This window comes from Liolophura sinensis, chromosome 13 (assembly GCF_032854445.1).
Source record: "Liolophura sinensis isolate JHLJ2023 chromosome 13, CUHK_Ljap_v2, whole genome shotgun sequence".
Classification (NCBI taxonomy): Eukaryota; Metazoa; Mollusca; class Polyplacophora; order Chitonida; family Chitonidae; genus Liolophura; species Liolophura sinensis.
Genome location: NC_088307.1, coordinates 19,972,316 through 19,999,638, shown reverse-complemented (window position 1 = coordinate 19,999,638; position 27,323 = coordinate 19,972,316). Strand labels below are relative to the sequence as shown.

The 27,323-nt window shown below is 39.5% G+C and overlaps 2 protein-coding genes across 2 annotated transcripts in view; both read right to left on the bottom strand.

The window, feature by feature from the left end:
• Window positions 1-7,178, bottom strand: part of LOC135480962 (low-density lipoprotein receptor-related protein 2-like) — a 45,792-nt gene extending 38,614 nt beyond the window's left edge. The window contains exons 1-4 of the mRNA XM_064760892.1: window positions 6,981-7,178; window positions 4,520-4,709; window positions 2,411-2,551; window positions 1,357-1,579 (exon numbers count right to left, since the gene is read on the bottom strand). Coding sequence (XP_064616962.1) covers window positions 1,357-1,579; window positions 2,411-2,551; window positions 4,520-4,709; window positions 6,981-7,178 — 752 coding nt within the window. The remainder of the gene's footprint in view (window positions 1-1,356; window positions 1,580-2,410; window positions 2,552-4,519; window positions 4,710-6,980) is intronic.
• A 2,431-nt stretch (window positions 7,179-9,609) lies between these two features.
• On the bottom strand, window positions 9,610-26,858 carry LOC135480961 (low-density lipoprotein receptor-related protein 4-like). Its single transcript, XM_064760891.1, is given in 12 exon segments — window positions 9,610-9,788; window positions 10,169-10,288; window positions 10,547-10,657; window positions 10,827-10,930; window positions 10,933-10,958; window positions 13,260-13,373; window positions 15,071-15,198; window positions 16,840-16,956; window positions 17,908-18,045; window positions 21,330-21,446; window positions 23,716-23,844; window positions 26,747-26,858. Coding segments are annotated over 12 exon segments (1,362 nt in total). The 5' UTR covers window positions 26,826-26,858.
• Between the last annotated feature and the right edge of the window lie 465 nt (window positions 26,859-27,323).

Below are 27,323 nucleotides of genomic sequence, written 5' to 3'. Positions count from 1 at the left end.
ATGAAAGGTTATCAATTTGAGGTTTCTAACTTTGGGCAACAAAAGGCTGTCACATTGTTTGCCACTGAATCTGCAACGTATAAGGTCCTACAAGAGCTGGTGCATGCAGCCTCTATTTTATTTATTTCTCCTTGGTATATATGTATGTGTGACTAGCAAGGCGCAGTGCATAGGGTAATCCATCTAACTTTTCCATGGTGCCTGGGAAATCTCACTATTTGAAGAATTCTTCTGAGGTATGTATGTGACTAGCAAGGCAGAGTGCATAAAGTCATACACCAAACTTTTCCATGGTGCCTGGGAAATCTCACTATTTGAAGAATTCTTCTGAGGTACATATGTGACTAGCAAGGCAGAGTGCATAGAGAAATCCAAACTTTGCCATGGTGCCTGGGAAATCTCACTATTTGAAGAATACTTCTGAGGTACATATGTGACTAGCAAGGCAGAGTGCATAGAGAAATCCAAACTTTGCCATGGTGCCAGGGAAATCTCACTATTTGAAGAATTCTTCTGAGGTACATATGTGACTAGCAAGGCAGAGTGCATAGAGAAATCCAAACTTTACCATGGTGCCTGGGAAATCTCACTATTTGAAGAATTCTTCTGAGGTACGTATGTGACTAGCAAGGCAGAGTGCATAGAGAAATCCAAACTTTGCCATGGTGCCAGGGAAATCTCACTACTTGAAGAATTCTTCTGAGGTACATATGTGACTAGCAAGGCAGAGTGCATAGAGAAATCCAAACTTTGCCATGGTGTTCAGGAATTCTCACTATTTGAAGAATTCTTCTGAGGTACGTATGTGACTAGCAAGGCAGAGTGCATAGAGAAATCCAAACTTTGCCATGGTGCCAGGGAAATCTCACTATTTGAAGAATTCTTCTGAGGTACATATGTGACTAGCAAGGGCATACAGAAATCCAAACTTTGCCATGGTGCCTGGGAAGGAAATCTTCTGACTTAAAGCTGACCTTCAAACCAGCAATCAAAGACAGAGCTCACACGAGCTGGACTGAAAGTCACATCATTGTTGACAGCCTCCTAACTCATCGTGCTGCACTGGCATTGTAACTACCCGGCCGTGGAGACACCAGCTGGTTTGGAGCCTATGCTGGGGTCATGCCACTATCAAAATTACTTGCAGAGTAAATAAGAGCAGAAGCTGGATTTGAACCTGCCACAACTCAAGCTAGATCACACACAGTAAGAAGAACTGGAACTTCCTTGGTGAGCCTAAGGATTCCTTTGTCGTCATATGACTGAAAAATTGTTAAGTACAACGTTAAACCCCAAGCACTCACTCACTCACTCACTACTTGGTGAACAGAAAGAGCACAATGACGATGGTCTTACTCTCTGGGTACGCTCCGTGTGAAGAGCTTCCTGGCCCCGATGACACCCCGGGTCATGTCACTGTACACGGCAGCATCTCTCACAGGGTCAAAGTCCAAGGCCACTATTTTCTTTGCAGACGGCACAGCGAAAGTCTTGTAAGGAATTTTACCGATGTAGTTCAGGTCAACTTTAATAATTTCGTCAATGTGGCCTACCATTAGAAACGGGCTATTATGACTATCTGCAAATAAAAGGGGGGGGGAAAAACAAAGACGATTATCAGAGCATGTACATGTCAATATTTCTTTCACGGATCAAAATGATAAATATTTGACCCATTTTATAAGAAGACTTCCATTAATACTTCTTTCAGAAGAGCAGGTGCAATGCCATGTAATATACACTAAATTTTATATTCTAACAAAAATGTTCATATTTAAAAAAAAAGCATATTGGATAGAAAAATAACTTATATTCGCATGAGCAGTATGGATAATGTTTGTCACTCTCCAACAATATTTTTGATATTCAAACTTTGCAGACAAAAATCTATAGAGTAAACATTAAGACAACGATTATTACAAATGTCTGGTTGTGTATGGTGTGGTTAAGACCAGTATTAATTTTATTGTAAACATTTCCAAAATTTCCCTCTGATTGGTTTAATAATTGTTATGCTAATATGGGTCACAAATAACTCTCCTAAAATGCACACCACTTAAGTATAGGCATGCACTCATTACCCAGTATCAACCTGGTTTGTAACAAAGGATAGGACTGCTGCACGATGGCCTGATAACCCCTTTCATTCATCCTTCACATTGCAACCATTTGCACAACACCTCTATTCCACTGCAATAATCTGCATGACTAACAGTTCACTGAAATACTGGAACGATTTGCACGACTCCCTTTTACTGAAATGATTTGCACGTCATTCGGTTGCCAGGATTTGCATAACACCACTTCATTTAAGGCAACAATTTGCACAACTTCATTCTACTCCAACGATTTTGCATAACTTTCATTCTGTGACCCAGTATCCACCACATTTTCAATTCAAGCTCTTTACCTTCACAGACGGTCTGGTTGATAGCCAAGTTTTTACCCACAGGACAGGCACACCTATAGCTGGGCTCTGTCCCTGGGGTGGTCTGTGAGAGTAGACACAGGTCACTACACACAGGATTGTCAGAACGACATGGTCTCTCCTCTGAAACACAAACAGATTTAATAGGAGAGTTGAATATTCAATTCATTTACTTCAATGGGGCTTAACACCATACTCAAATGTATGGTTGGAATAGGACAGGGTGGGCCACAGTCTTCTAGGATCTCTAGTTTATAGAGGACAGGGTGGGTAACAGTCTTCTATGATCTCTCGTTAATAGAGGACAGGGTGGGCAACAGTCTTCTATGATCTCTAGTTAAAAGAGGACAGGGTGGGACACAATCTTCTATGATCTCTAGTTTATAGAGGACAGGGTGTGTAACAGTCTTCTTTGATCTCTAGTTAATAGAGGACAGGGTGGGCCACAGTCTTCTATGATCTCTAGTTTATAGAGGACAGGGTGGGCCACAGTCTTCCATGATCTCTAGTTTTATAGAGGACAGGGTGGGCCACAGTCTTCTATGATCTCTAGTTTATAGAGGACAGGGTGGGCCACTGTCTTCTATGATCTCTAGTTTACAGAGGACAGAGTGGGCAACAGTCCTCTGTGATCTCTAGTTTATAGAGGACAGGGTGGGCAACAGTCCTCTGTGATCTCTAGTTTATAGAGGACAGGGTGGGCAACAGTCCTCTGTGATCTCTAGTTTATAGAGGACAGGGTGGGCAACAGTCCTCTGTGATCTCTAGTTTATAGAGGACAGAGTGGGCAACAGTCTTCTATGATCTCTAGTTTATAGAGGACAGGGTGGGCCAGTCTTCTAAGATCTCTAGTTTATAGAGGACAGGGTGGGCCACAGTCTTCTATGATCTCTAGTTTACAGAGCTAGAGGAATATAATAGAGTTAGCCAGGATCTCATCTGGTTTATGGAGGACAGAGCGGGCAGTCATCCGTGGAAGGCTGGTTGAACAACAGAACCATGGCAGAGCCAACGATACTTTGTGTTTGACACGGTGAGCAATATAGTCATCCATGATCTCCATAACCTAGTTTATGGAAGACCGTGATTGTCTCATGCTCTTACGATGTTTACACAGTGCAGGAATGAATGAATGGATGAATGAATGGATGAATGAAATGATGAATGAATGAATGAATTGATGAATGGCTAAAGGCTTGGGGTTTAACATTGTACTTAACAATTTTTCAGTCATATGACGACTGCAGAGGGCGACCAATATAGAGCCCCACAGCTGTCTCCTGCTCTTACCCTGATTACAGAGTACAGGAATAAATGAATTAATGAATGAATACTTAGGGTTTAACACCTTACTTAATTTTTCAATCATATGACGACGACAGCAGACGGTTACCAGTATAGAATCCCCATGGTTGTCTCATGCTCTAATTTTATGTTCATAGAGCACAGGTTGAACAACAATGAGCTTTCTATATTCTCACCTGGTTTGTGCAAGGCAGGGTGGGAAACAGCCCCAGTGGTTGTCTCATGCTCTTACTATGTTTATAGAGCTCAGGATGAACACTGAGCTATTTATTTGATTGGTGTTTTACGCCGTACTCAAGAATATTTCACTTATACGGCGGCCAGCATTATGGTGGGTGGAAACCGGGCACAGCCCGGGGGGAAACCCACGACCATCCGCAGGTTGCTGGCAGACGAGCTTTCTATATTCTCATCTGGTTTGTCGAGGACAGGGTGGGAAACAGAGCCCCAGTGGTTGGTTCTCTTACAATACAGAGGCCCCCTGGCTCTTTCATGCATTTACCATGCTTACTGAGCATAGGGTGAGCAATATTGTGCTTTGTATATTCTCACCTGGCTTGTAGAGGACAGGGTGGGAAACGGAGTCCCTGTGGTTGTCTTATTCTCTTACCTGGTTTATACAGGACAGGACGAGCAATATACATGTAGAACCCCCGTGGCTGTCTCATGCATTTACCATGCTTACTGAGCATAGGGTGAGCAATATTGTGTTTTCTATACTCTCAGCTGGTTTATTTAGGACAGGGTGAGCAACACCGAGCCCCAATGATTGTCTCATTCTCTTACCTGGTTTATACAGGACAGGGTGAGCAATATAGAGCCCCCGTGGCTGCTTCATCATCTTCACAAGGGTTTTTAGTCCCTTCCCAGTGAATTTATTGACCATCAGGACACTGCTGGTGTTAAGTTCCGTCCAAATCAGTTTGTCTTCGAAAACCACCAAGTTTTGGGCGGCACCCACTTCACAAGGAACATCCTGAAATTGCACACATCATCAATCAGTTAATTCAGATTTAAACAAAAAAATCAAATACAGCTTCGCTGTTCCAGGCCAGTAAACTAAATAAACAAATCAGACACAGGGACCATCTACATTAATGTCAAATTTCCAGTATTTTTAACGGCCTTTCCAGACCCAAAACTTACTTTTTCCAGCAACTGGGAATAAACAATCTTTCTTTATGCTAAGCAATGTAAAATGATGTTAAAGAACTACTTCAGAGTTAAGACTTGTTTATTTTAATGGCAGTGTAAATAAGGGTTAAGATAATGCAAATTGTTTTCACAAACTGTAAAAAAAAAAAAAATGCATTGTATTAAAACCGCTGTTAGTTTAGGAGGATAATACAGAAACAAAAGTTTTGTCATTTCCAATTTTGCTGGGCGTGACATCATGCAAGAACACTTGGCGTCACCCATCGTTGACATACACATGTGATGACAAATGACGTCGTACTTTCGAACACGTATGACATCATTCCTGCACAAATGCCTTACTCAACATCTCATCTTCCTGATTCATCGCCACAAAAGGAATATTATCACATTACATCACATCAGAAGAATTTTACGGAAACTGCCAAAGATTTTGTCTTTGAGGACTCATTCACTTATTGGGGTTAAATAGTATTATTCACTGTAAATATTTTAGAACCGTGGTGAACCGTTACCATTCCATTGGGTATCCCCTACATCATTTTCCTATTTTCACCTAGTTTCTTTTGGGCCTGAAGTAGCACTTCAAGATTCTAATAAACACATCAGTGCATCAAATAATTTCAAAGACTCTGGAAAACAAATTTCTTCTGGAGAAAGTCTGCATATTACAGTGTGTGGATATTACAGTGTATGGATATTACGGTGTATGGATATTATAGTGTAAGCATATTACAGTGTAAGCTCAGGTTAGTTGTCTGTCAGGTTTGTCCGTGTACAGATCAACACACAGTACACGCTGGCTCTCAACTTCAAGGGTTTTCCAGACCCACAAAGAAAAAAAAAAAAAATCCTAATTTTCCCATTTTTTTTCATTAAGGTTTGGAAAGGTTCCATTCTATACCAAAATTTTCAATATAAATGCCTCAGTGTGAAACTGGAGAATAGTTTATGTAGAACAAGGCTGGGAATCCAGCCAACTGTTCTCAGAATCCAGCCAACTGTTCTCAGAATCCGGACAACTATTCTCAGAATCCGGCTAACTATTCTCAGAATCCGGCTAACTATTCCCAGAATCCGGTTAACTATTCTCAGGATCCATGTCCATGGAACTGATTGCTCAAATAGGGCACTTATAACATTCCCATTACAGCTCAGTAATTCGACCTCAGAGCAAGGTCACTGCATATTTCCCTCCCAATAAAACTTTGAACCAAGAACAGATGTAAAATACATTTTGGAGGGAAATTCCAAAGTTTAGTAATTGGAGTGAGTGAGTGAGCGCTTGGGGTTTGACATCTCACTTAAAAATTTTTCAGTCATATGACGACGAAGGAATCCTTAGAGTGCATGTAATGTGCTTCCTTGTTGCAGGACAGATTTCCACCATCCTTTTATCTAGTGCTGCTTCACTGAGACACCTTACTGAAGGCAAGTAAGCTGCCCCGCCCAAGCCATTATACTGATACGGGTCAACCAGTTGTTGCACTATCCCCTTCATGCTGAATTCAGTAATTTTAAACAAATAAAAATATGTGTGCACTGAAGGCTGGACTTATATATATACAATATAAAGTGTGATTGAACATGAACATGAGTGATGCCCCCTGAATTACAAGCCAAAAAAAAATATATACATTTTCTGATCAGGGTCTAGAAAAGTGTTACAGGCTCTGATCCCAAACTTTAAAGGCAACATTTTGACTGTACATAAAGGAATTTTATAAAATGAAACTATAACTGATCATGCCTGTAATGTTCCGCCCAACAGTCTGGGAGCCTAAATGTCTTGTGGAACTAAAATGGCTCAAAGAAATGGCCCTATCTATATGTATGTACATGTATGTGTCCTAGAGCAAGACTTCTGATTTTGTCTTTGAAACGAACTCCTTGCCATTTTAATTTTCGCTTCTGTCAACTTAAATTATCTCCAGAAGAACTTACAACTCATTTTCAGCCAGGATAATGTTGCAGATATAGCAGTTTTACTCAATCCTAGGGACCTAGCTTGTGATGTGCATGTGCAGACAAAACCATCACCGAGATGTAACATCTGCACCAACGGGGTCAAAAGACTGTAAGCGCACTGTACCTGGATGTCTGTCCCATCACAATTTGAACTGGCAATCCTGCCCTTCTTGGGGTCGGCCCAGTACAAGCGTTCCGTAGTCTGATCCAGAAAGAGGCCAGAGGGGTAGATCAGATCTTCAGTGATCAGCTTATCCCAGTCTGACCCATCCATGGAGCCTTTAGCAATGTAGGGAGTATCACCAGCACTAGTCCAATACATCACCCTATAAAATTATGATGTGGCAAAATATATGGTAAAACTCTCAAACTATAGTCCAATATTTATTTATTTATTTGTTTCATTGGTGCTTTATGACGTACTTCAGAATATTTAACTTATACGACGACGGCCAGCATTTTGGTGGGAGGAAAATCCACGACCATCTTCAGGTTGCTGGCAGACCTTCCCACGTATGGCCAGAGAGGAAGCATGAGCTGGACTTGAACCCACAGCAACCACATTGGTGGGAGGCTCCTGGGTCATTGCGCCATGCTGGCGTGCTAACCCCCTCGGTCACGGAGGCCCCCCTGTAGAATGTATATATATCTGACACACCTCCCTAACCACAGTCCAAAACATCAGCCTGTAAAACATATCTGACATGAAGTAATGTATGGGGAACCTCCCAAACCATAGTCCAAAACATCAGCCTGTAAAACATATCTGACATGAAGTAATGTATGGGGAACTTCCCAAACCATAGTCCATAACATCATCCTGTAAAACATATCTGGCATGAAATAATGTATGGGGAACCTCCCAAACCATAGTTCCAAACATCAACCTATAAAACATATCTGACTTGAAGTAATGTATGGCCACAGCGCCATGTTGGCGTGCTAACCCCCTCGGTCACGCAGGCCCCCCTGTAGAATGTATATATATCTGACACACCTCCCAAACCACAGTCCAAAACATCAGCCTGTAAAACATATCTGACATGAAATAATGTATGGGGAACCTCACAAACCATAGTCCAAAACATCAACCTGTAAAACATATCTGACATGAACTAATGTATGGAAAATCTCAAACCATAGTCCAATACATCAGCCTGTAAAACCTATTTGACATAAAATAATGTATGGGGAACCTCCCAAAATATAATCTAATACATCAGCCTGTAAAACATATCTGACATGAAGTAATGTATGGGAAACTTCCCAAACCATAGTCCATAACATCATCCTGTAAAACATATCTGGCATGAAATAATGTATGGGGAACCTCCCAAACCATAGTCCGTAACATCATCCTGTAAAACCTATCTGACATGAAGTAATGTATGGAAAATCTCAAACTATAATCCAATACATCAGCCTATAAAACATATCTGACAGGAAATAATGTATGGGGAACCTCCCAAACCATAATACAAAACATCAGCCTGTAAAACCTATCTGACATGAAGTAATGTATGGAAAATCTCAAACTATAATCCAATACATCAGCCTGTAAAACATATCTGAACTGAACTAATGTAAAAAATCTTCCACACTAGTCCTGTATCACCAGCCTGGGAAATTTTGATGTGGAGAATATACGGAGAATCCCCCACACTACAATCTAATGTGTCAGCCTGTGAAATGTATTTAACAAGAACCAACATAAGAAGACTACCCCTCATCACAGACGTCACAAATATGGATTACAGGTAAAAGTTATGGCCTTAGCAACTTTAATGCCATTTCTACCACGCAAAAAACAAGGCTAAAAATCTTATTCATGTTAGGATACCTACTAAAGTTAACATTAAGAAATCAAAATTTTATGAATCCTTTAACGGGACATACAACCAACGTTGTAAAAATTGTGCTGTTATTTTAGACATACTCTTCACAAAGTTGAATCTGCCAAATGTCTACTGACACATATCTGACTCAGCAAACAATTGAATGTTCTGCGGTTTCCCTTCAACCATCAACTCACTCAAGTCGCTGTATTTAGAAACCCCGATCATTTTGAACCAGTTACATCCCCTTGTTATCTGGACAACCGGACATGTTCAGCAAACTTCAAATGTTAGACACAGTATTGTGTTGTAATTATGAAGTAACGGAATTTGAGTTCTACCATACATATCAATGGGAATTACGAATGCTTTATTATTTATTTATTTATTTGATTGGTGTTTTACGCCGTACTCAAGAATATTTCACTTATACAATGGTGCCCAGCATTATGGTGGGTGGGAATCGAGCAGAGTCCGGGGGGAAACCCACGACCATCTGCGGGTTGCTGCAGACCTTCCCACATACAGACGAAGAGGAAGCCAGCATGAGCTGGACTTGAACTCACAGCCACCGCATTGGTGAAAGGCTCCTGGGTCATTACGCTGTGCTAGCGCACTAACCAAATGAGCCACAGAGGCCCCCGAATACTATATAAAACATTTTCGATAGAAATCAAAATTGTATTTGGTTTACTAGACTTATAATTCACTTTCAATCTATCGTATTGTTTACAGATAGCTTCTGACGCTTCAAACCGGTGACAGATTTCCCAATCCAATTCTCTTAACCAACATTTTTTTGAAAATATAGGCCCAGGAGGTTTAGTAAGGAATAAAATGCAACTCATTTTTGTACTTAACGGACCCAATGCACAAGTTCTGAATTTCAGTATATCCCTTTAACATGTTCTATTAATCTCACCCATTCTTAGGATCCACTACTATGGACAAGGGGAGATCACTCTCATCAAGTTTCACCAGAATAGTGCAGGAATCTCCTCCCATTCTACAGCCAATGATCTCCTTGCATCCCGAATCCATGATGTACAGTATGGCAGACAACCAATCAACTGCTATCGCATGTGGACTTGATAATCCTGTAAAACAGTTTCACCTTTCTTTCAGTTTCTTGCATTTAGGTATTTAATCAAACTGTAACCCAGGGAAAGTATTTTTCACAAATATGTCAGAGGTCAAGTGAAGTTCATCGGTGGAGAAAAACTGAACAGCTGGTTACAGCGATATGTACTTGTTTAGATAACACAGAATCATCATAGAATCGGCCACACCCACACCCCTGATCAACAACCCACATCCCTGAAGAAACCCACAGCCACCATTCACAACAAGAAGGGCGTGGTTCCTCAAAGGGTAATCCAGGTGGGCTTTGAAAACAGCAGACTCCTCCTGGAATAGCCTCAACCCCTATCCTCAAATCAACTACCCACATCCTTGAACCAAACCAGAGCCAACTCACCAACATTCACCACAGGAAGGACATGGTTCCTCAAAGGGTAATCCAGATGGGCTTTGAATACAGCAGACTCCTCCTGGTCTGCCCAGAACAACGTCCCCAGGGTGCCAACCTGGTCATATGCTGTGGGATAAATTCAATATCCTTGGAAAGTTATTCAACTTGCAAGTTTTCAGTTTTACAATGTTTTTCAACATTAATTCAGCCACTGCACTAAAGTTTCTCATAATGAAAGTTTCTCCTTATTCAATTACAAAGTTTTCTTTGCCCAGCCATAATGAAACCATTATCCAGGATTTTCAAGGCCTGGAAAAGTTGCATTTTCTTTCAAATTCCGGGTTTTTCCAAGTTTTCAAAGCCCTGTCTGAAACGTTGACTTACCAATATCAGTGATGTTTTTCCTCCCACTGACAAGCTGCTTGACTTCTGAGGTATGTAGGTTAATGGAATGCACCTGATGTGCCTCGGAGTAAAACAAAACTGGGTTAGCCTCTGAAATTTAAAAAAAACAAAAAAAAACACGGCTTTCGTACCAATGCGTTTCATCATAAGTCCAAATAACTAAGCCAATTCAGAATACTTCTGAGTATCACCTCTGTTAATCGCTCATTTATCAGTATATCGATGTCCAAGACAATAGAGATTACACTTCAGAGCATACCCTTCACTTTACATGTGTGTCCGTCTGGTTCCAGTCTGTAACCCTCCCAACAGGAGCACAGGTAAGACCCGGCTAAGTTTGTACACATCTGACTGCACACCCTACCAGACAACCAATCGCATTCATCGATATCTGAAATTTCAATTAATCATGCATCATGCAGAAAATGACAATTTCTGAAAATTTTTAATTTTCAAGACTCCAACATCCTTAACAAAGTCATGTAGCCATAGTAACAGAACAAAATACTTCTAATCACCGCGTTCCCACAAAACGCATTCAAGCATGTAACCAGATATAATTTATTTGTTTGACTGGTGTTTTATGCCGTACTCAAGAATATTTCACTTATGTGAAGGCGACCAGCATTACGGTGGGTGGAAACCCGACAGAGCCTGGGGGAAACCCACGACCATCCGCAGGCTACTGACAGACCTTCCCCCGTATGGCTGGAGAGGAAGCCAGCATGAGCTGGACTTGAACTCACAGCGACCGCATTGATGAGAGACTAACGGGTCATTACGCTGCGCTAGCGCGCTAACCAACTGAGCCACGGAGGCCCCAACCAAATATAAAGTGCAAATATTTCAGCAATGACATCAAATTTAGCAAAAATTTATTTATTGGTTTTGTGTTTTAAGCTGTACAAGAATATTTCACTTGTACAATGACAGCCAGCTGGCATTATAGAGGGAGGAAACCAGGCCGGGGGAACTCATGACCACCCACAGGTTGCTGCAAGACTTTTTCATGTACAACCATGACCTCCAGGATGAGCTGGGCTTGAACTCTCAACCGCACTGATGAGAAGTTCCAGGGTCACTGTCCTGCTCTAGCACACTAACTACTAGGCCACGGAGGCCTCTGTAATTTAGTACTTAGTGAAGATCGACACCTTATATGGACACGACACAGAGCGTATATACTAACAGAATATCAACAAGTTGTCTCACGCTTCAGCTGATGACAAGCAGGACCTGAATAAATGACAACTACCTGTACCATTCACCATACAAATCAGTTAAAGGCAAATAAAATGCCAAAATAATGAAGTATTTATCAGATGAAAGACTATTCAACAATGTCCTGGAAAATAGTTCGATTTATTTTTTTTTTTCAGAATGTTTCTAACCCAACAAAATGCATTTAAAACATAAAATTCTATTCATTTATAGCTCTAAATGAAGAAGTATTTTGAATGATGAAATATAGCAATCTACGTGTGTCAAGTAGTAAAAATCTGAACTGACATCCCCGTCTCAATTTAGTCAGAAAAGGTCACAGTAAAACCCAAAATTTTAAATGCATTTTACGACGTCAAAAAGTATTCTACAAAAATAAACTATTTTTGCGGACATTATGTAATGGTCTTTCATCTGATATGTACTTCATGCTTGTGTGTTTTTTGCCTTTAATTTACTAACATGTTCAAGGGAAAAAAATATATCTAAATGTCAGTGAAATTCAATGTTCCTCATGCAGCCCTATTTTTCTTGTCCACAGCTCTTTGCAAAATGAAGGGAAAAGTCTGCATATTTTATCAGGTAAATTTATTATTCTAGTTTCATCTGTAATTCAACCTTTTCGCAAAGTTGCCAAGGTGTTTATTCAAGCATTATCCTGAGTGCATTATTCTGCACAGGCTGTTGAAAAGTCCTGCAGTAGGTTAACCTAGCCAATGTAGTTTTGTGTCCGATAGCAACTGAAACCGGTGCATAAATCTTACCCAAAGTTGCTCTTTCATATGCAAATAGGGTTGAGGGATTAGAGTGAAATTCGTGACTTTGGATATAGGTCCTTCATAGCACTTAAAAAAAATTAATTTTCACGTTCATATTTTATAACTTTCACTTTTTCTCTTCTCTAGACAAAGTCTAAGTTATAGCATTATCAAGTGACATGAACAGCAGAAAGTTACTTTAAAAAGTTAATTTTTTTTTTTCTGAAGGTAGCCCTCGTGCTAACGTGACAACAACACCTGGACAATTAGCACGGGTATCAGTCTGTTGTTTCACAGTAATTATTTAAGTAGAATTACATCCTAAAAGATAGAAACACAGTCATGGCAGTAAAGGGATTAGCTCCACCATGTACACGCATGATTTCTGGAAGCAGGGGAAGGGACATACAGACACCCATGTATTCTTGTTGGTAACGTTTTTGCTGAATGCCGCCATGTTTGTCACCAAAGTGTCACAGCAAGAAATTTGATTGGCTGATAACCGATTCAATGGAACCTTTCTTAGTTTCTTGCTCGCTTTTTGTTTTTCATCGTGTTCGAATGACCCTTTCCTGGCATGCTGTACACTGAAGAAACAGATGTACTACAAAAACAGCCTGATAGCTCATAAATATCAACAGAAAACGTTAATATGCAAAATGTTCAAAACTTTGGATCAGCATGAAGCAATGGAGTGTATTTTAACTACTCACCAACACAGGTCTTCCCGTCAGACTTAAGCATGTAGCCAAGGTTGCACTTGCATAACGGACCAGACGGAGCTTCAAAGCACATGTGGTGGCAGGTGTCATTTTGACACATTGTTCCTGAAAATACACTTTCTTCTGCATGTCCATGACACATACAGCTTCAGGAAGACATAAGAGCCTGAAAAACTAACTATATCCAAGGTAATTTTCATCCACGTGTACCGCAGATCTTAAAAGACTGACCGATCGCAATGGATCTGCGCAATGCCGTGCTAAAAAATAAGTACATACGTATATACATGTATGTACATGTATCCTTGGAGGGGGAGGTGTTGTTGTACTTAACACTAAGTCAAACATTATATAGTTTGTGCATACTGATGGGATATGAGGAATTGTTATCGAGAGAAGCGATATTTGCCCTCGTTGAGTGCTTGAGTGCTTGGGGTTTAACGTCGTACTCAAACATTTTTCAGTCGTATGATGACGAAGGAATCCTTAGAGTGTATGTAATGTGCTTCCTTGTTGCAGGACGGATTTCCACCGATCTAGTGCTGCTTCACTGTGACGACTTACCGAAGGCAAGTAAGCCGCCACACCCGAGCCATGATACTGATACGTGTCAACCAATTGTTGCAGTATCGTCCATACTGAGTATCACTTGTCGATACCATAGGTTTTATTATACCGAAACTGTGTACTTTCTCGGGTTGTGTTTAAATCGGCAGATTCGGCAGAGAGCTAACAAAGGGAGATAACCACCACAGGATCAATCCACGTGATTGCTGGATATTAGCATGAGATCGCTGGATATTGCCTCATTAGAGTGGGGTATAATAACAAGTCATATGACGACGAGGAGTCATTAGGTGTGTGTACATATACTGTGTTGTCTTGTGGTAGGGCGAATCCATGCCACCAAAGAGCTGTCACAACTAAAGCACATGTATCCTGCTGCAGACACCAGACATGACACCCCACCAAGCAATGTTGTACTGACACCTGAGCAATTTAGTCCAGTTTCCTTGCTCTAACCTCTCAGCGCTGAGTGACAAGCAAGGCAGAAACAAGTACCATTTTTAATTTCTTTGTCATGACCCAAGTCAGATTTGATCCTGGGTCCCTCGTCTCTGGGGTTGAAGTTCAAACCAATAGGCCACTTCAGCAGTCCTGTGCTACTGACTTATCTGATGACCTTGGTCGATGCCATCAGCGACAGAAATTCCGGTAAAACCCTTAGGTTTCCACTAACTGATGAACTTTACATATTCAAGTATTCCTTAAAAAAGAAGTTTGAGCACTTATTGCTTTGAGATCAGCTTTTTCACTCTTTCCCAATTGATGAATATAGTTTTATTCTGCAAAAAGCATGAGAAGTCTTTTCGCTTTCTCAACCACTTAACCGTATTTGCAGTTAAAATTCTGCAGTGCTCTAATTTTTCAATGCCTTAATTGGGCTCCTGATGGAGAATCTTTTTTTTTTTTTTTGATACATATGACAATTTCTTTAGAATCTCTTTATTGCTTTCATGAGCCAAAAAAACAAATTATAAATTTCTTACCAATCAACACTTGTTTTAATAGGGTTGGGTTGATGTAACAAGGAATTTTTTTTTTTTTTTTTTTTTTGATTGGTGTTTTATGCCTTACTCAAGAATATGGCCAGCGGCCATTATTATGGTGGGAGGAAACCGGATAGAGCCTTGGGGGGAAACCCACAACCATCTGCAGGATGCTGACAGACCTTCCCACGTATGGAGGAACTTATTCAGGGTGGCCTACAAGTACATGTTCATAATGATAACACATCTTACCACAATGATTTCCCTCATCCTCCCCCTCGGACAGTCCTTGTTGCCGTCACACAGCCGAGCTATGCTGATACAGGTTTGGTCACCACACAGGAACCAGCCATGGTCCTCATCACACACGTTCAGCTTATCTGAAAATGTCACGATTTATTTGATTTAAAGGAGAAGAAAATTTAAATATCAAACAAATACCACTGAAAAGATGCATTTCCTCGCATGCGCATGCCATAAAAAAGAAGTTCTAATATGAACCTCAAGTTGATAAATTATAAATTCAGCGACAAAATCCACTGTGGTCCTAAAGTCTTCTGTGTTAGAAGGGGAATTCCTGTCGGAAACCGCTCAAGTGCAATGCATTTCCGGTAGAAAATGTACGTAACCTGCCAAGCGCCGGTACTTTGCATTGCTTTGGTGATTTCCATTTGACGATCAGGAAGTTGGATTCTTCATGGGCTCCGAGTATACATGAACAAGCCGGCAGTTTTAACGACACTCACTGGCTGAGAGGCAACACACCCCCAGCATAAATTACAGGGTGTTAAAGATGTAGGCCGCAATGGAATCTGCGATTTATGCCAGATTAGCCGTTTTCAGGCTTTACTTATATGGCGAGGAAAAATCCCAAAATTATGCAGCAGGCACCACCAGATAGAAAAAAATGTGCTCTTTGCAGCGTATAGTGCCATTTTTTAAAGTTTCTTCTCCTTTAAGTGTTTTAATTACTGTGGTGAGGCCAGTGTTCTAATACTCCATTAGATCTCAATGTTAAACAACAAAAATTAAGGCAGAATTAAGGTCATTAAAATATTTTTTCCTGATACTAAAACTTTCGTTTCCAATATGACTAGCGATAACAAACCCCAAACATTTAACGGTCAACAGAAGCATCAGAAATAAGTACAACTGATCTTCGAGCAAATCTCAGCACCAAAAATAATAGTTCATAACATTTCTTTTCTGCTATTTTGTGGGGATGAATTTTAATAACATAATAAAATAAAAGGCTTTAAAAGTTCATTTTAATTCAAAGAAAGTGATGTTCCTATAAAGCCGACACACAAACTTTTCAATCACCACTGCGACCAAAATTTTGAAACGTTCTTTCAGAACCATGGGGTGCAGAGAAACAATTTGCAAAGTATATAGACGCTTGCATCTTGAGTGACACAAACAAATCATTTTGGCATCATTTTCACAACAAATATATGTATAAATTCCACTTAAAGTGCATTAGAGGTTGAAAAGGTGGATTTACTGAAGTTACAACAAGAGAGCTGCGCATTTGGCACTTCACTTCCAAATCTAACTCTTTGTTATACAACCTCTGCTGCATATTTAGGTCTATTTGACTTTGTTCATTCATCATAACATATAGCAAACAGGCCTGCACATCTAGGCAGAGACCATTCAAATCGGTAACCAACAGATCAACACATCTCATTCCCAGGAGACATCTAATAAATTGCTTGTTTGCCCAGTCTGATTTTCTCTATCTGATTGGTGTTTTACACTGTACTCAAGCCTATTTCAGTTACAGGACGTCTGGGCCAGCATTATAGCTTGAGGAAACCCACAACCTTCCATTGGTTGCTGCCAGACTTCCCCACGTACACCAGACGAAGCTAGCATGAGCTGCACCTGAACTCACGGGTACCACAATAATCAAAGTCTCCTGGGTCATCGCTCCTCACTGCCACGCTGATCACCTCCGCCATGCAGGCTGCCCAAATATATCTGATGATATTTATTATAAACACTATACACAATATTACCACATTCTTCATCTGACCCATCATCACAATCCACTCGTCCGTCACATGCCCATCTACCCACAATGCACTGGCGACCAGAACGGCAGGCAAACTGCGTGTCCGTACAGTGTATCGGGCCTGAAATACATAGTGATGAAACTATTTATTTCATTGAAATATCAATTATTTATTTCATTGAATCTTTTTCAAACACTGTAGCCAAGACTTACACATACTTTCACTTCTGTAATTCTTCAACCGTTTTGCACATTTGCCAGGTGTGTATTCAAGCTTATTCTGAAGTCATTATTCTGTATAGACAGGTAAAATTATACTCTTTGTGAAGCTCTGAAACTGGCCAATCCAACCAAAATCCTCACAAACTGAGTAACTATGTTCCCCCCAAACAAACAACTTTTCAATTTTGGTCTCACAAACTCAGCATGTTGAAGATGCCAAACCAACAACATTTCAATTTTGGCCTCATTACCTCAACATTTAACCTGCTATTTTGACCTCACCAACTGATCCAGCATGTTACTCCATACAGCTATTCAATTTTTGCCTCAGACACTGAGTATGTTGAATACGCCAAACCAACAACATTTCAATTTTTGGCCTCATTACCTCAACATTTAACCTGCTATTTTGACCTCACCAACTGATCCAGCATGTTACTCCATACAGCTTTTCAATTTTGGTCTCACAAACTCAGCATGTTGAATATGCCAAACCAACAACATTTCAATTTTGGCCTCATTACCTCAACATTTAACTTGCTATTTTGACCTCACCAACTGATCCAGCATGTTACTCCATACAGCTTTTCAATTTTTGCCTCAGAAACTGTTAGTAAGAAAATTTTAGTGTCAAAATCTTCAAATCTAGTCCCAACACACTGAGTTTGTCAATGACCCCAACCAAAATTGAGACGAACAACTTCTCAAGTTTGGCCTCACATGCTGACAATGTTAGCCTAGCAAACAAAGTCTTCTATTCTGGCCTCACAAACTGAGCATGTTACCCCACCCCCCAAAACAATTTTGGCCTTGCATTTTTTCTTCACATATTTCCTTCCAAGTGACTCACCACAGCGAGTTTGCGATTCATCAGAATGATCCAGGCAGTCAGATTTGAGGTCGCACACCCAAGAGTCCCTGATACACCTCTTACGGTCCTCACACATGAACTGACCCTCGTCACATTCATCCACAAGGGACAGGTCAACTGGTCAAACAAAAGTAACGAATACTTAACAACTTTCCTCCGGGAACAAATGTGTGAATCCTATGTACATGTGCGTACACATGTACATTTTGGGTCATTTAGGGTAATTAGTTTTTGTGGGGACAGTTATGTGGAGGTATATATATGTATATACATGCACACAGACAGATTTTTTTTCTTACTGATTCTTGAAAACCATTCTGATATACATGTATGACAGTCAGTTTCAGTGAGTGAGTGAGTGAGTGCTTGGGGTTTAACGTCATACTTAACAATTTTTCAGTCATATGACGAAGGAATCCTTGGAGTGCATGTAATGTACCTCCTTGTTGCAGGACTGAATTTCCACCGCTCTTTTATCTAGTGCTGCTTCACAGAGATGACTTACCGAAGGCAAGTACGCCGCCCGGCCCGAGCCATTATACTGATATGTGTCAACCAGTAGTTGCACTATGCACTTCATGCTGAACGCCAAGCGAGGAAGTTATAACTTTTTTAAAGTTTTAGGTGTGACTCGTCCCAGGGTTGGTCCTGGATCTACCGCTCCCGAAGCGGACGATCTACCAACTGTGCTATCGGGGCAAGTGAATGAACTGAAATTTCGCCCATAACTGGATAATTTGAAACTTCTATTGATTTTAGAAAGATGCTTTCACGCTTCAAACTAAATTGCCTAAATTTCAGGTCAGTTAGGGTAATTATTTTTTTGTGGGGACATAAGTGGAGGTATATATAGGTATATACATGTACATATATCAACACATTTTTTTTCTTACCGATTCTGGAAAGCCATTCTGATGTACATGTATGACAGTTTTATGTGCGTTTTCACACTGATTCATCGGCGATTGGTCAACTAATCAAACACAGATAATGAATACCCAGGTAATTTAAAATTCATCCATGACTAAAACTTGCTAATTTTTACCCCCCGGAGTGCTGAGAGTTCTGCTGATCTTTAAAGAATGCTTGAATATTAAGATTGAAAGGTAAGATGTGCGAGTTCGCATCAAGTCATCGTCAGCTTGCCGGGGTCATCTGCAGGCTTCTTACCAGGAAAACTCAAGTGTTGGCATAAAAAGGAATTGTAATGCCTTTACAGGCTTAGAAAGTGCATTTTTACACACTAAACTTTATGTGAAATATGTTATGAGTACAAAACAAATATACATGTGATATTGAACAAAATCATTACTGGTATTCACTCTGACAACTGTCAGTCTTGGATCAAAGACTGTTAAAGGCTAAGACAGCACTAAAAATGAAGTACATGTATGTATCAGATGATGACACTAAAAATGAAGTATGTATCAGATGATAACACCAAAATGAAGAATGTATCAGATGATAACACTAAAAATGATGTATGTATCAGATGATAACACTAAAAATGATGTATGTATCAGATGATAACACTAAAAATGAAGTATGTATCATATGATAACACTAAAAATGAAGTATGTATCAGATGATAACACTAAAAATGAAGTATGTATCAGATGATAACACTAAAAATGAAGAATGTATCAGATGATAACACTAAAAATGATGTATGTATCAGATGATAACACTAAAAATGAAGAATGTATCAGATAACACTAAAAATGATGTATGTATCAGATGATAACACTAAAAATGAAGAATGTATCAGATGATAACACTAAAAATGATGTATGTATCAGATGATAACACTAAAAATGAAGTATGTATCAGATAACACTAAAAATGAAGTATGTATCAGATGATGACACTAAAAATGAAGTATGTATCAGTAACACTAAAAATGAAGAATGTATCAGATGATAACACTAAAAATGATGTATGTATCAGATGATAACACTAAAAATGAAGAATGTATCAGATGATAACACTAAAAATGATGTATGTATCAGATGATAACACTAAAAATGATGTATGTATCAGATGATAACACTAAAAATGAAGTATGTATCAGATGATAACACTAAAAATGAAGTATGTATCAGATGATAACACTAAAAATGATGTATGTATCAGATGATAACACTAAAAATGAAGAATGTATCAGATGATAACACTAAAAATGAAGTATGTATCAGATGATAACACTAAAAATGACGTATGTATCAGATGATAACACTAAAAATGAAGAATGTATCAGATAACACTAAAAATGATGTATCTGATGATAACACTAAAAATGAAGTATGTATCAGATAACACTAGAAATGATGTATCTGATAACACTAAAAATGAAGTATGCATCAGATGATAACACTAAAAATGAAGTATGCATCAGATGATAACGCAAAAAATGAAGTATGCATCAGATGATAACACTAAAAATGAAGAATGTATCAGATGATAACACTAAAAATGAAGTATGTATCAGATAATAACACTAAAAATGAAGTATGTATCAGATGATAACACTAAAAATGAAGTACGTATCAGATGATAACACTAAAAATGAAGTATGTATCAGATGATAACACTATCAGATGATAACACTAAAAGTGAAGTATGTATCAGATGATAACACTAAAAATGATGTATGTATCAGATGATGACACTAAAAATGAAGAATGTATCAGATGATAACACTAAAAATGAAGTATGTATCTGATAACACTAAAAATGAAGTATCAGATGATAACACTAAAAATGATGTATGTATCTGATGATAACACTAAAAATGAAGTATATATCAGATGATAACACTAAAAATGATGTATCAGATGATAACACTAAAAATGAAGTATGCATTAGATGATAACACTAAAAATGAAGTATTTATCTGATGATAACACTAAAAATGAAGTATGTATCTGATGATAGCACCAAAAATGAAGTATGTATCTGATGATAGCACTAAAAATGAAGAATGTATCAGATGATAACACTTAAAATGAAGTATGTATCAGATGATAACACTAAAAAAGAAGTCAAGATGAAAGACAATGAAAAGACAATCCAGGAAAATAGTTCGATTTATTTATTTACTTTTTTTTTTTTTTAATTTTTCTAAAAGTGAAATTGTGTTCAAGATCAGATTCTAAGGTGGTCTGTTGTGACCCACAAGGTATCAATTGTGTCACATCTATACTTTTTTCCTCAAATAATTTGTTTCAAGGATGTATATGTACTTTGAATGATGAAATGTAGCAGACTACTGTGTGTTAAGTAGCAAAAACTTATGTAACATCACTGGTCTGACTGTGGTCAGAAACAGTTTTTAACAGTCATTTATCAGATATTTACTTCATTAGTCTTTGCCTTTAAGATTTAAGTAACATATCACTCACCACAGTCCTGCTCATCTGACAAATCACCACATTCATCCTCTCCATTACACTTAAAAATATCCTGTATACAATGCCCATTATCACACTGGAACTCCAACACCGAGCAACCTTTGTCAGCTGAAACAAGCCAAACTCATCATGTCAGGATAATGACTGCAGCCACATGCACACCTACGAATATTATTCATTTATGCAGTGTTTAATCGCACACTCAAGAATTTTTTGCTGAATATGATGGAAGTCTGTCCCACTGTAAACCACTGACCTTTGGCAAGTTACTGACAAACTTTTTGCACACTGTACTAAAGACTTTTTTGCTTACATGTATAGGACAGTCAGTCCCATGAGTAGAGGAAACCAGATTGACTGGCGTAAACCACTGACCTTTGGCAAGTTACTGACAAAGTTTTTCCACACCATACTGGTGGAAAAAAAGTGGTCTTCAACGAATATTAGACTTTGCAAATTGCCACAGGAGCTTCTGTAAGAGCCCCACAAGCAGTGAGAGTGGGGGCATTGACAAATTTCCGGTCAAGAGCCTGGTTTTAACCTGCGCCAGACGTGAGTGAGTGATTGAGCACTTGGGGTTTAATGTCGTTTAATGATCCTGGATCTACTGCTCCCTAAGCAGACGCTTTACCAACTGTGCAACTCGGGTCGGTGCACAATATAGCATTGCTATCTGCGGCCTGCATGTTTCAGAAGGTCATTTTGGGGTAATTAAGTTCAAAACTTTAATCTTCTTCACAAAAAGCTCACTGGTTGACCCGTATCAGTATAATGGCTCGGGTTGGGTGGCTTACATCCCTTCGGTAAGTCATTTCAGTGAAGCAGCACTCGATAAAAGAGCAGTGGAAATCCGCCCTGCAACAATGAGGCACATCACATACACGTTAAGGATTCCTTCGTCATATGACTAAAAAATTATTGAGTATCACGTTAAACCCCAAGCAATCACTTACTCACAAAAAGCTCAAAATTAAACCACAAATCACTTTTTTTGAAATGGGCCTTGATCTAATTCCATTTTCTGACGGACAAGTCATATTGTCAGCCTAGCAAAATCAAAGGTGACGGAAACCAGCAAAGCTTGCAACAGAACAAACTACAGCTACCTTTCCAACACTCACTCTGGGCTTCACCTGTTACACTGTACATGCAAGACAGCTTTCTTTGTGAAAATAATTCAAATTTCTTTGCTACTTCTGATATTTTCTATGCTTCACAATAGACAAGTACAACTACAGTTATTCAATATCTATGTCCAGAGACCTCATGTCAGCTAGTTCACCAAAGGTTTGAAGACCAGAGCACCTGGTGGTTCAGACAAGGAACATTTTAAGATACAACACTTGCTGGTATAAAAAGAAACAAAACAGGTGGTGTCATTTTGGCCCAATAGAGTCCGCACAAATGACCAAACAGGTATCTCTCCAAAATGATCAAACCAGTGTTCCTCCAAAATGACCAAACATGTGTCGGCCCCAAAATGACTTAACATGCATCAGCCCCCAAATGACCAAATAGGTGTCAGTTCCAAAATCACCAAACAGGCGTCCCCCACCAAATATTGACCAAACAGGTGTCTCCCTCCAAAACTGACTAAACAGGTGTCTTCCCCTCTCAAACTGACCAAGCAAGTGTCCCCCACTGACGAATGACCAAGCAGGTGTCCCCAAAACTGACCAAACAGGTGCCTCCCCCCAAAACCTATCAAACAGGCGTCTCCCCCAAATTTGACCAAACAGGTGTCTCCCTCAAAATTGACCAAACAGGTGTCTCCCCCAAAACTGACTGCACAGGTGTCCCCCAAAACTGACCAAACAGGTGTCCCCCAAAACTGACCAAACAGGTGTGCCCCCCCCCCCGCCCAAATGACCAAACAGGTGTCAGGTGTCTCCCTCAAAATTGACAATACAGGTCTCCCCCAAAACTGACCAAACATGTGCCCCCCCACTCCCACTCCACCCAAATGACCAAACAGGTGTCTCCCCCAAAACTGAACAAACAGGTGTCTCCCTTAAAAGGACCAAACACGGGTTTTCCTCAAAACTGACAAAACATCAAAACATGTGTGTCCCCAAAAACTGACCAAACAGGTAAACACCCCCCCCCCCCACCGACCCAATGACCAAAGAGGTGTCCCACCCCCAAAATGGAACAATCAGGTGTCTGCCTTAAAATCACAAAACAGGTGTCTCCCAAAAAGGAGTCAATAAAAAAACCTGGATTTATCTTTGACAATGTCTAATGTCACTTGAGCATTTTTCCAACATATCAAATGGTCCAAATTTGGAAATAATCAAACAAGTTCTCCATTCGAATACAACATTCTAGTGTTTTTTTGCGCTGTCAAACAGAGATAAATTACTAAGGACAAACTTACGACAGTCCACCTCATCTTCTCCCCCAAGGCAGTCTTCTTCTCCGTCACACCACCATTTCATGTATAGACAATCTCCATTCGAACAAGCGCGCTCATCAGATGAGCAAGATCCGCTATTAGCACTCCCACCTGTAACAGAATCAATAAAGCGGTCCAGATCATGACATGTAAAACATCCGAATTCGCTCCATTTAAAAGCCTGACGCAGTTACCTGCCCTTATCAATATGCTGAGGTTGTCAGTACTGTATTTTACTCTGAGCATTACCAAGGAATCTCGGACCAACGTAACCTAGGGAATAGTTGATTGACATTGTGCTTGTAATAAATCGACAGAAGAAAAGGTAAGGAACATAAGCTTGTGGAAACTTCAAGCCGTGGTGACATCTTTGATGGGTAATTTGTCTCAAAATGCCAAGGCAACTGCAAGAGGTTTTTTAATGCCAGGAGGGTGCTGACATTGCTTTGGGGTCATTCTGGGCAGAACAAAATTTTTCCAAACCTAACATCAGGCCAATCTCTGACAATATAATTTACACCTGAAAAAGATTTTAGTTAAAAGATATTTTATTGCTAATATATATACACAATTACTAAGCCCTCAAAAGTTGGTGTAAACAATCGTTCCATTCGCCTAGTGGTTACACAAATTCAAAAATGACACCTGGGGGGCAACCAAAACCTCTGGACAATTTGACAGTATTTTGAGACATGCTTTTGAAATAATGACATTAGTTTCGCTTAGTTGACGCAAAAATAGAAGCGCATGCCTTGACATGAGCACACATGCTTACATAAGTAAAGGGAGATAACTTTGTTGTCAAGTATCATTCAGCACAGTTCTCTGCTGCAACATCTCTATGTGGTTTACAAGGGCCGCGAATGGGGCTTACCTGCAGTTTGTTGGCAAATAATAAATTTGCCGTAACTTCATCTCATTACCATAAATCAGAAAGTATAACTTATAGTTGCGAACTCATTGACATCTCATGCTTGGTCTACGATTTGGGAGGGAGGGGGGCCGGTTGAAAGTTGACCTGCTTTTCACGATTCGCAGGCCACCCTTTCGAGTCTTGGAAACCTGTTTACATAACCCATAGATTATGCAAAAATAATCCAACTTAACCAATGAAGATTTTTCAAATCTTGAGGGCCGTTATTGCACCAATTAAAAGTGGCACATGTAAACGTGAATGTTTGTCCTGCTCTGTTGTCATCCCAGTCCAGAAAGTCCAATGGGACATGTAGATACATGGCTTCTGTGCTTTACAGCTCAACAGTTCCCAAAAGGCATGGAACATGATCTATAAAGTCTGCAAAAACATCTGTCAAACACCAAAGTTAGACTGGGCACATCAGTACGTGTTTAGTTTGATTTACTTTTGGTTCAGCAGCTCATAACTCATCATCACTGGTTGCTAAGCTACTGTGTCGGTCTCTATAACCCTTTGTTTATTGCAATCTTACCACATGTACTTTGTGAAACGTACCCAAAGTTCACATCCAAGACACATCCATAGTTCTTACTTACTTGACAAGTTTTCATTCTTCATACCAGTAAATTAATATGGATTCAGATGGATGTAGGATTCATCATTTTAGCACGTACCTTCTCACAAACAGCTAGAAAGGAAACTAGCATGAGCTGGACTTGAACTCACAGCAACCGCATTGGTGACAGACTCCAGGGTCATAGGGCACGGAGGCCCTTGACGTAAGTCTGAATATTTTAGCACAATTAACAAGATATGATGACACACATGCTATTCACTTACATGAAAGTGTTTTCATTTATATTGTGTATGTGCGTGTTATTTTTGGGGTTTTTTTTTGTTTTTTTTTTCTTTTTGGTTTTGTTTTTCCATTATTGTTTAAACTTAGCACTCAAGTATTCACATAAAGTAAGTGTTTGAAATCCGGACTTAATAAACAAGCTTAGTTCTGCTCAACTCCCTAGTTCCAGTGTATATATACAATTTTAATACATGTAACAGATGTACAATTTAGAAAAAAAAAAATTCATGTACACATAGATTAAAAAAAAATACATCATCCAGTTGAACAATTTTTATATAAAAGAGTGAATCACTATGTGCCACGACTCCTTGGGTTTCCAGGGGTAAAGCAGACTGTTGGGTCCCTGGCCTGGGGCAGTGGGTGGGGAGGTGGGGGACAAATGGTTTTCCATGTCTGCGGAACACTATGCAACGTACTCAACACATGCATGTACGAAGCAATACTACATGTATAGCAGTAGGCCTGTAGACGAGTATTCAGGATTTCAAAAACAGAGCATGCCAACAGAAAATGGGGAGATTATTAAAGCAAAAAACTGAGCTTTTCGGTGGGATTTTCTCAGCACTATTAAATTAATCCCATACAATGTAATGCATATATAGCTACCACCCTCTGTTAAGAATGCAGGAGGCCTTTTTTTTTTTTTTTTAACACAAATTGCTCACGAACTTATCCTTCTGAGCAGGGACTATGAGTACGACATTCTCACGTTGTTACTCTTGTGGCTGTACAAGTTACAAGTATGCCTGCGTAATTGAAAGTAAACTTTAAGTTAAAATACAAATTAAAAGCAAGTGTGCTGTACTTAATACTTTCAGTTTACATGGACAATGGTAGCATAAACTGTAATTATAACATCAAAACAATTATGGCTTTCTTCTTTAGCTCTTGTTTCCACACTCAGTATGTCAAGTAAACAAATAACACCCCGCCCCAACACACACACCGCCTTCAAAGTACGGACAATGTTCGCTGTCTGCGTATCTCGCCATACGTGTCTGCAACAATTTATCACATGGACATTTTATGTTTAACATGTACTTCCAGAGACCAAACTGTTTGATTAACTTACAGCAGATATTCGGATCTGCCTAACTATTGTATGCTGTAGTTCAACGTTAAGCGGTATAATAGGCTACGGCTTAAAATGATTGTCTGACGTAGGTTTCTAATTTTAGCCGAAGTTTCTTTTTGGCTTCTCTCAAAAGTTCATATCTACTGCACATTATACTCACGACATGTTACTGAAAGCAACACTACAAAGGCGGCCGCAAGAAGAAATCTGGCAATATTTTCCATCAAATCTGCGGTCATTTTGTTCTAGCGACTCCGATGTCTGCTTCTTCCAGGCGCACGTGGAAATGTTCGTCTCTTGCGATGTGACAAGATTCTGAAAAGTGCGCACGCGCTAAGATTTTTCTCCCGTCAATGAAGGTGGTGATTTCATTGGTCAAATCGTTCACGCAATTCTGTGAATGGAACTTTGTTCTCACGTTGGTTTAATACACCGTTTGACGTCAATTTCCTGTCAGGCTACGTAAAGTTGTCAGCACAAAATACGGAAGTTTAGAAGGTAGTCAGTGATAACATATATGTCTACTGGATTATAATTTGCCGAATTTAACTATCACATGTAGGCCTAACTACCTTACCAAACATTTTCGTAAAAGTAGGTTACAACGACATGAAGTTTGTCCTTCATGCAAGACCACACGCCTATATAAACGCTTCTGGATACCGCCCAGACGTACATGCATTCTATAGCGCTGGAACAAATACATTATATAGTAAAACAACAGTCTTCTAAACGGT